Genomic DNA, 11241 nt, shown 5'->3' on the forward strand with positions numbered 1-11241 from the left:
CAAAACATTACAGCACTGACAGTATCTTTGTTCACGAGGAATGTTATTAGTGGCATACCTTCCTGTTTGTATTTTTGAGAGGATGAACAGATAGTCTTAATCGACAAAAATACATTCTAAATTTACGTGGTAAAATGTCAAGATAATTTTCGTAACTAAGACACGATTTAAAATGTTTGTAATTACATAAAACAGAACTTCGATCTAGGATACTGGCCCATTCTTGTTTATACGTATCAATAACTCTACTTTTAAATTTTTGAAGAAACAATTTAGGATCTATATAATTATCACAATCAAAAATATCAGCAAAACCATAATCACATAACAACTTCTTCACATTTGAGACCCAATTTTTACACCCTCTTTTACAATCAATTACACCTTCTCTATACATTGTATTTAAAATGATATTATCCGAGTTTTCAACTTGCACCAAAATTTAATTATTCTAACATAACGGGACACATATAATGGATATCTTCCTAATTCACCATAAACAGCAGCAGAACAAGTATTAGATCTTACATTTAATAATCGTTTGCAAAATTTTAAATGAATTCTTTCTATTTCTTTAGATTTTGTGTACCCCCATATTTCAGATCCATATCCTAAGATTGAGCCTACAAATGCATCAAATAACTGGCATAATGTTTTTGGTTTTAAATCAAATTTCTTACAGTGATAAAATAAAACATTTAGAGCCTTTAATGCTTTCCCTATTAAATGTTCCTGATTAAGTGTGAAATTACCAGTATAGTTAAAAACAGTACCAGGTAGTTAAAATCATTTACAATATCTAGGATTTGGCCGTCGTATGTCCAGTGTTCTGTGGGTAGAAGTCCTCCACGCTTTCTAAAAACCATTACTTTAGTTTTAGTAGTATTTACCTTGAGACCCCAAGTATTACAATATGAATATAAAAGATTTAAATTATTTTGAAGTTCTATTGGTGACTTGCCCACGATGGCCATATCATCAGCAAATAATAATAAAATCAATATAACATCATCAAATGTCAAACCAGTTTCAATGTTGTCTTGCAAATAAAGTTCCAAATCCTCAACAAAGAGAGAAAATAAAATTGGAGAAATTACCTCCCCTTGACGTAGGCCAATGGCATAATTGAAATAATCAGAATAACTAGAACATGACTTAACACATGATTTTACATTTTGGTACATATCTCTAATTATTCTTAACATTTTACCTTGGATACCTATTTTATACATTTTGAGCCATAATGCGTTTCTGTAAATACTATCAAAACATTTCATCAAATCAACAAAAACTACATATAAACGTTTATTTTGATTTAAATATTTTTGGATTAAAGACAAAAGAATAAATATAGCATCCATTGTAGAACGCCCTTTTCGAAAACCGAATTGAGCATCAGATATAATATTATTACTTTCACAAAAAGTTTCAATTCTATTATTAAGCACAGTGGTAAATAATTTTGAAAGACAGCTAACTAATGTTATGCCTCTATAATTGTTAACATCATCAGTACTACCCTTCTTATGCAAAGGTATTATAATTCCCTCAGTCCATTTCTCTGGATAAAAACCCGAATTTAAAATAGCATTAAATATATCACACAAATGCGCACCTATTATATCAAAACCTTCTATGAAATATTCATTCATTAAATAATCACTACCTAAAGATTTACCCCTTTTCAATAATTTAACAGCTTTTGAAATTTCCTCTAAAGTTATTGGCTTATCTAATTCTTCAAATGGAGTATTCAAGTCATTAAAAGAATGGCTTTCACAAAAATTTCCGCATCAATATTTGTACAGTTAAATAAATCACTACTTATGCTCTCAAAATATTCCTTAAATACATGTACAGGGATACCGTTATGTTTTGAACTGGATTTACTCTTAAAATATTTCCAAAATTGTTTCGGATTACTATGCTTTAAATTTTCTAATTCAGACATTTTTTTATTGTAAAATGTTTTTTTCTTTCTGCGCACAATATCTTTATATTTCTTTTTACAATTACATAATATTATTCTATTTGAATCATTAGTACATGTATTAAAAACCCGCAATGCTTCCAAGTATGTATTTCTTGCATTAATGCATTCTCTGTCAAACCATTCAGAGTTATCTAATACTGATTTATCACTAAAATTGGAACATGTGTTAAATTTACAACATTTTCCAAATAAAGGGTCCGCTACGCTCCGAATAACAGAAGTGAAGTCATTTAATACACTATTTATAGAGTCTCTGTTTGAAAAATTAATATCATCAATAATAGCATTTAGCTCAGGCAATTTAGCTATCAGACCGCTACGAAAATTATTGGTGTGTATACTATCCCATTTAAAAATAATCTCTGAAAAACTATCAGGTTTATTTACATTATTATTACAAAGTAAAGAAAAACGCAAAGGTGCATGGTCACTCCATTCATTTATAGAATCTATAGTAAAATTGTCCACCAATGAAAAGTTACGTTCATTGGTCAGCAAATAATCAATAACCGATGCGCCTCTAGGAGAAACATAGGTGTATTTACAAGTGTCGCCTGATCTACCGTTAATAATACGTAAACATGAAGATTTACTAAGATCAAGAAGTTTAACACCGTGACTGTTATTTACATTATCAATTGAGGCCCGTAATAGGTTCATATCAGGTGTATAGTCAACATCATCTGTGTATGAATTTAAAAAATCATTAACAATAAAATCATTCTTTTTACCAACCCTACTGTTAAAATCTCCAGTGACAAATACATCACCTTTTTGTTCATATATAAATATATCATTTTCTAAAAGATCAAATAAGTCAGTATTTATAACGTTATATGCAGGAGAGTTTTCAACCCATATATAAGCACCACAAATATAAATATCATTTTGAGTCTTAAAAAAATTATGATCAAGTTTAAGCCATATTATAGTATCGTAATGATTTTTTACTATTTCAATCCCGTTTTTAAACTATCTCTATAATATAAAGCTATACCACCACTAGATCGTTTGGCATTACGGTGTTTTAAATTTTCTATAAAAATTATGTACAATATAATCATTTATTTCAATGTTACTGGTAGAACATGCCCAAGTTTCATATAAAAAACAAACATCACTATTGGAAATAATATTTACAAAAGCATCATTGTCTTTTTTGTCAGCAGATAGTCCATTTACATTCCAAGAAAGAATGTTAAGTTTACCCTCCGCGCAATCCTATTTCTCTGACGGCCTTGCCATTCACATACAACGTGTCGTAGGCGATCCATGCCCTATCCCCTTTGTTCCTATGCTCTTTCATCTTAGGTACCAAGCGTCTCCTCTTCTCTATCACCTCTTTCGGAAATTGTTCAAACATGTTAAACTGTGTTCCCTGTAGCTGCTTCCATTGCCTACGAACGAATTCCCTATCTTTAAATAAAACAAATTTAGCCACAATGTTCCTAGGTTTTCCTCTACTTCTCTCCCCTATCCTATGTACACGTTCGAATTTCATATCTGCCACTAAATCTTGCGCTACTTTAAGTTTATCTACTAAATGGCTTCTTAACAACCTTTCTGTCTTATGCTGGTCTTCATCATCTGCCTCAGTAATGTTAGTAAATATCAAATTGTTTCTCATAGATTGACTAGTCAAATAGATTACCTCATTCTTCAAACTATCCCGCTCTTTCTCAAATTGGATCACTTTGCTCTCTAACTGTGCAACGCTAAAATCTGAGCATTCAACTTTCTCCTCCACACATGAGAGTCTGGCATCAAGCTTCTTATTTCTATCCTCCATTGCATTCCATAACTTTTTTAACTCCCGATCAAATCCATCAACTTTCTTTTCTAACACAGATAAAGAGTCAAGCCTCTTCTCTACGTCACCTATTCTCCCATTAATTTTCTCCAAATAAGCTAGTATATCAGCGTTAGTGGGGCCCTCCTTCGCCGACCGGTGGCTTCGCTTGACATATCCGATCCCGGACACGGTCCACCAAACACACTTCCTACATTGTCACTTGTGCAATATAAAACAGAATTTGTCTCATTTAAGATTTCGCTCAAGGAAATTTCCGACTCCTCTGACGGGCCTCTTGGTTTGAAAATCTTACTGTTTTTCTCTTTTTCACAAATATTTCCACTACTTTGTCTGTTTTTACGTTTATTTCCCATTCAGAATTAATTAGTCCCTCGTATGACACATAATGATCTAGAACGTATCCATAAATATGATATATAAATCCTTTATTTTAGAAATAAATCTCTCGTCACAAAAACACGACCGGCGCCATACATATCACGTGACCATTTGATAGAGCGGAAGTCAGTGCGCGAGCATGCGCTTTGCAATATCACGTTCAGTTAGAAAAAAGGCAGATTAGTCCTCCATTTTCTTGAATCATTTTAAATTGTTTCAGTTTTGATTGATTAGTGAAGATGTGTATTAATCCGTCTTTTCAGATAAGTTTTATTATATGTCTTAACTATAAATAAATATATTTAGTCCTTGGTTCGATTTTCAATGCAAAAAGGCGGACTAGTCCTCCATATTGTCTTACCTTTTTCCACTTGTGATTTGAAAGTTAATGAAAAGGAGGATCAATTAGGTTTTTTTGCAGTATTTTAGACAACTTATATATTCAGAATTTATTTTTATTGTTATTTCAATAGGGTTCATGTACTGGTCATGACCGATCGCCATACGAAGTTTAAAGTTCATAGGCCTAAGCGTTCTTTAGATATTGATCGGAAACCGTTTTAACCTACAAGGTCAATGTGACCTTGACCTTTGTCTCATTGACCCCATAATCAATAGGATTATCTTCTGGTCATGACCAATGACCATACCAAGTTTGAAATTCCTATAGGCCTAAGCGTTCTTTGATATTGATCGGAAACTGTTTTTACCTACAATGTTAATATCATCTTGACCTTTGACCCCTTGACCTCAAATTCTATAAAAGTCATCTACTGGTCATGACCAATCACCATACCAAGTTTGACGTTCCTAAGCCTAATTAAGGGTTCTTTAGTTATCATTCGGAAACCATTTGGTCTAAGGACCGACAGACAGACTAATGCAAAGCAATATACCCCCTCTTCTTTGAAGTGAGGGCATAATAAATACAGAAACAAATCAGTCGCAATAGCTTTACGTCTTGTTAGAATAAAAATTATATATAAAAACAAGAATATCCAAATCCGTGATTTTATCGCTTAATGAAATAATGTGACACGCTGATAATATGTATGGATACAAATCAGTCGCAATTTAGCTTAATATCTGAGTAACGGCATTTATTTGTTAATGTTGTGTTAGAATCAAAATAAAATATGTAAATCGGTGTTTTTTTTATCGCTTGATAAAATCACTGTCGTTCGGATGCGCATCATAATACCACTCAAGCTACGCCCTCGTGATGTATATAATTACTTGCATTCGAACTTCAAACAGTGATTTTATTGAGCGATAAATGATTTCATAAAAACATCTTTTATGTGGAATGCGTGGTAAAACCTGACTTAAGCAGGATCCAATTTGTTTAACTAACCATCCCAAAATGAACACAGAGATCAGGAAATCATTTTGTTAGATCTATTTACTATTACACAATTGAACACAATAACTGCGGGTTTTTTTATTATTGTTTTAGTCGTCATATGGTTTAAACCTTCTCTTTTTATATGTATATAATATTATGTAAAATGTGTGATAAAGCATTTTTTCTACGAAGTCATTTGACCTGGCATATGTAAATACACACTGGCGAGAAAAATCATCAGTGTAGTATATGTGATAAAACATATTTTATAGGAAGTACTTTAAGCAGGCATATGATAATACACACTGGCGAGAAGAGTCATTAATGTAAAATATGTGATAATTTTTTTTCAACGAGGCCATTTGATCAGGCATATGACAACACACGATGGCGACAAAAACGTACGTAGATGTCAATTTTGTGATAAAAGCATTATTTCAGCGATGTCATTTGATCAATCATATGACAATACACAAAGGTGTAAAGAATTATAAATATAAATTACGTGATAAGGCATTTTCTGACCGAAGAAGTATATATATATTATCGCAAGCGTATATCAATGCACACTGGGGAAAATAATCATGGATGTGAAATGTATAATATATCATTTTCGCACCGAAATTCTCAATATTTACATATGAAAATACATACTGGTTTGAATAATCTTAAGTGTGAATTGTGTCATAAAGATTTTACATAACAAGATTATCTTAACATACACATGGCAATTCACATTTATGAAAAATATCGTGAATGTGATGTGTGTGATAAAGCATTTTCTCAACAATATAATCTTATTACACATATGGCAATACACACCTGTGAGAAGGAACATAAGTGTGAATTTTGTCATTAAGTTTTTACCACACAAGGTAATCTTGTTAAACACATAATGGAAACATGGCAATTCATACCGGCGAGAAGAATCATAAATGTGAAGTCTGTGATAAAAAATTTTCTCAACAGACATATGACATTACATGTGAGAAACATAAATGTGAAATTTGTGATCAAGCTGTTATGCTGTTGTTTTTTTTTTTTTTTCATTTGATTCTTTCAAAATACTTTTCGTAAAGTTTCTTGTTTATATGTTATGAAAAGTTTTTCAGATATTGGAATTCAGAAATATGTATGTAAATTATCAATTAGCCAGACCCCTGACATTTTTATTGCAATTTCCGTGCCTGACACATTTATGTTTATTTACGTCACGTGTATGACAAAATGATTATTATCATTAATTTTATCTACGACATTTATTTGAAGTTTTCTTATCTGATTATCTGTTTGACTTAAAGAAAAGAATTAGCTGGTCGCAGACTTTGACATCTGGCCTGTTAATCAGTTTTAATTGAACCATTTTTATTGGTCAAATCTATAATTTCATATTTGATAAAATGTATTTTCATTGGTTAATATTTTCCTGTTTAAGCGTCATTTTTTCATTTGTTAATTATTGAAACCTTTGTTACAATTATTTTTGTATTAATTAAAGTGACAGAACTGTTTGAGAAGGATTCAGACAGTTATACAGTAAACATGTAATGGTTTAAGTTTAAAGTGTTGGTGCCGCAGTTTTCTGCGGTGCAATTTAATGTACATATATTTTTGTTATTTTGACCGGTCAGAACTGTTGGTGTTAATGTGAAAAAAGGGAAACTAAATTAAAAACAGATAAAACGGATTTACTGAGTTTGTGCTTAATTATCATCCAAAGAATAAAAATATGGACATTTATAACTATTACACGTTAATGGAATATTATACTACAGAGAAATTACGGCAAAAAATTATTTGGACACGGAAACCTACCCAAACCTAACCTACCTACCCTCCCCCCTTCAGTACCACCTTAATAAAACCCCGCATCACACATGGTGGGGTAAGGAAGAAACGTCATTCTCATTTAGCAAGCGAGTAATGCCACTTTCTGGTTGACCTAGCAACTACAACCTTAGGTCAGTTGAGGCAGGGAAGAGAGTGGAAGAAGTAGAAGAGACTGTACAAGAAGTAGTCGAGGTAATCCCCCAAACTTTGAGCATACGCCTTGATCAATACAATGGTACGGAAAATATTGACTCTTACAATTACATTAGAAGATTCAGATACTTTTTTGCGGTAACTAGATTAAACTCTGAACAACAATTAGCAACTTTAAGATGGCACCTAGGTGGTGTGGCTCGTCTGTGGTACGAATCCTTGACTGTAGAACCAACCACAATAGATGACCTTATCAAACTTCTAAAGGATAAGTTCCAGACCGATTGCGGTGTCGATATAAACCTGTTTTCAATGAGACAATGTGCAGGAGAAACAGTCGAATTTTTTAGACAGACTTGAAATGGTTACTTATAAGCACAGGGTAGACAGTAAATTACAAGTTCAGATAGCACTTAAAGGAATGGACCCTAACATCGGTACTGCAATAAGTACCCATGCACCAGACTCCTTGACCATGGTGCGAAAGCTGGCGAGACGGGTGTGCAATGTCGCATCCACACCAATGGTAGCACAAGCAAGTACATGTATTCCCATAAAAATAGAAGCGACCGTGGACATCTTGGTGGCTGCAGTACAACAACTGACCGCAACTATGGACAGCAGGAAAGAAGATATACCACAAAGAGAACCTAGGCCAGAAAGATAATCCAAAGAGTGTAGCAGATGTGGATGTATGTGTTACTGTACTCAAACTTGTTAAGCAATGGGCAAAATTGTTACAAATGTGGGGGCCGCAATCACTTTGGGAATAAATGTAGAAGTTCTCGCAAACAAAACTTCAACCAAAATAATTATAGACAAAAACAATTATAGATACGGAATATCGCGTCTGTCTGCCAAATTGATTCTAATAATTCAGTAGATGGACACAAAGATAATATGTAACTAAAAAGGTTCAAACAAATAATCAACCATTAAAAAATAATAGTGCTACTACCAAGAAATCTGATTCAAGTTCTGTTAGAAAATCTTCACGTGAAATTGAATCAAATTCAAATTCTCAGTCTGACAGTGCTGATTTTGACAATCTAGAAGTAATTAAGATTTGAAACCAATATGACAAAAAATACTGTGGTTGTCAGCTCTGATAATGTCAAAAAGACAAATGCTTTATGTGACACTAGTGCAACAATTTCTTGTATAAGCCAATCTTTTTTGATAAGGCATTTGGGCATAAAAAAACCTAAGTTAGAAAATAGTCCCTTGAAAAGTATTTTGGCGATGCGGTACCCGACATTCGGTCAGCGGATTTGTAAAGATAGATCTAAGTTTTGGTTCCATGAAACTTACTTATCATTTTTATGTTATAAAAGACTTACACCACTCTGTTATTTTGGGTATAGATTTTTTAGACTCCCGTGAAGTTCTCATTGACATAAAAACAAAAGATTGTTTTTGTTGAAAAATGTAAAGGTTTGCAGTTTGAGCACTTGTAAAGCCTATGCAAGGACAAGGAAACATACCGTTATTAAACCAAATTCAGAAACTCGAATTCCAGTTAAAATAGCAAGGGTAAAATCTGACCAAGAAATTTTATTTGGACCATTTTCCCCATTACACATCAAAATTTAATTGGAGCAAAATGTTTGGTTAAAGTTTAAAATGGCAAGAGTGTAATTAGAGTAGTAAATCCTACAGACCACCCTGTTCATCTGGATCCAAACAAAATTTTGGCAATTGTATCTGATATGACCGATAATAAGGTTTTCACTTTTGACGATATTGAAGATGCACCATTTCAAGATCTTAGAAATAGTAATATTCAAAAGAGTCAAGAGAAAAAGAAATTTGATTTTAATCTAGATGATTCTAACTTAGATCAGAAACAAAAGAAACAGCTATTAGATTTTCTGCATAGTAATGAAGACATTTTTTCAGAAGGGTTACATGATCTAGGGTGTACACATTTGCAAACTCATAAGATTGACACAGGCAATGCTCCCCCTGTTAAACTACCAGCTTATAGGCAAACCCCTGAAATGCGTAAGAAAACTACAGATAACATAAATGATATGTTACAAGGAGATGTTATAGAAGAAAGCACTTCAAATGGGCACTCTCCTGTAGTCTTAGTTAAAAAGGCCGGGTCCGATGAATATCGCTTTGCAGTTGATTATAGAAGGTTAAAATAATAGGTAAGCCACAGCACTATCCAATGCCAAAACTAACAGATATCTCTGATGCTATTGGATCAACTAAAGCTAATTATTTTACTTCTTTTGACCTAGGTAAAGCATTTTGGCAAGTCCCTCTTCATGAAGAAAGTCGTGAAAAGGCTGCTTTTATTTGTTATGATGGCATATATTCACTTTTAAGAAAAATTAGTTTTGGTCTTCAAGGGGCCCCAGCAACATTTCAATCATCAATGATGAAAGTCTTATCAGGAATTTCCTTGAAATATGTTTTGTGCTATAAAGATGATGTAATCATTTTTTCTACTACCTTTTCGGGGCATTTAAAACATTTGAATGAAGTGTTTTGTCGGTTAAGAAGTGCTGGACTTAAGTGTCCTAAATGTCATTTTGCTCAAAAGAAATTGTATTACTTGGGCCATGTAATAAGTAAGAGTGGGATAGAGGCTGATGTGAGAAAAATTGAAAAGGTTCAAAATTTAACTACCCCACGAAATCAAAAAGAAGTGAAAAGTTTGTTGGGATTAACAAATTATTATAAGAAATTCATCCAGTGTTATAGTTATATTTGTGCACAACTGTATGACTTACTGAAAAAGGAAAAATCATTTGTTTGGGCTGAGGATTGTGAAAAGTTTTAGTAAATCTAAAATCAGCTATCACATCTATCTTTTCCGGACATAGATAAACCTTTTATATTAACCTGTGATGCCTCGACTTCCGGATTAGGATTTATATTGGGTCAAAGAGACGCAAATAACAAAGAAAGAGTCATAGAATATAGTGGTAGATCTTTACATGCTTCTGAGAAAAATTACTCTGTATCAGAACTAGAGTGTTTGGCTATTGTTGCAGGTATTAAGGCTTTTAAACCCTACTTATCAACAGATATACCATTTACAATAGTAACTGATCATAAGGCAATGTCTTGCTTAAAATCCGTGACGGATTCAACAAATGACAGGTTAGCCCGATGGCAATTACTATTACAAGGTTACAGATATAACATTGTGTATAGAAAAGGGGAACTTAATAATACTGATGCTGTATCCAGATTAACTATGGAAGTCCGTTCACAACCAAATTCTAAGAAAATTACCACCAAATTAATTGACAGTCTAAGTTCAAATGAAGGTCAAAAGAATGTTACAATTTCACAAACTTGTAAACAGGATTTTAATTCCTTATTCTTAAAGCAAGATGGTGAGATTTCTGTTACACAATTATCACATACAAAAATTAATAACAGGAGAACAACCCACAATGTACCATCAAATTGTTTAAATACTTCCTGTCAGATCATGTCTGAAACTCCTGAGAGTCAAACACTGGAACATCCAAACCAGTTACTTGAACTGACGATAGAATATGATTATTAAGAAAGTCCCTACATTTCTGTTTTTGAAAATGATAGAGAAATTGGATGTAACCAAAACCAAAAAAACTGACATGGATGAAACGAGTGATCTAAGAGAATTGCAAAAGAATGATCCTGACTATAAACATATTTATAAGTTATAACTACCTTTCAAGCCAAATTCTGCCTGATGTTGACAAACTTGTCAAAATGTTATCA

The 11241-nt window shown here is 32.8% G+C and overlaps 1 protein-coding gene across 1 annotated transcript; it reads right to left on the reverse strand.

The window, feature by feature from the left end:
• Positions 1-3197: 3197 nt before the first annotated feature.
• On the reverse strand, positions 3198-4159 carry LOC132749446 (uncharacterized). Its single transcript, XM_060739192.1, has 2 exons — positions 4099-4159; positions 3198-3871 (listed from the first exon to the last, which is right to left on the reverse strand). The coding sequence occupies exons 1-2, from the start codon at positions 4157-4159 to the stop codon at positions 3198-3200; spliced, it is 735 nt and encodes a 244-aa protein (XP_060595175.1).
• Positions 4160-11241: the final 7082 nt, after the last annotated feature.

This window comes from Ruditapes philippinarum, unplaced genomic scaffold, assembly GCF_026571515.1.
Source record: "Ruditapes philippinarum isolate M1 unplaced genomic scaffold, ASM2657151v2 ctg2250_1_1_1_1, whole genome shotgun sequence".
Classification (NCBI taxonomy): domain Eukaryota; kingdom Metazoa; phylum Mollusca; class Bivalvia; order Venerida; family Veneridae; genus Ruditapes; species Ruditapes philippinarum.

Bases quoted from the DNA above. Each gene is read 5' to 3' on its own strand.
- LOC132749446 (XM_060739192.1), bottom strand. From the start codon at position 4,159: ATGGGAAATAAACGTAAAAACAGACAAAGTAGTGGAAATATTTGTGAA. The intron at 3,872-4,098 runs GTAAGATTTTCA...ATGGGAGAATAG, and splicing joins TTGTGAAAAAGAGAAAAACA to GTGACGTAGAGAAGAGGCTT.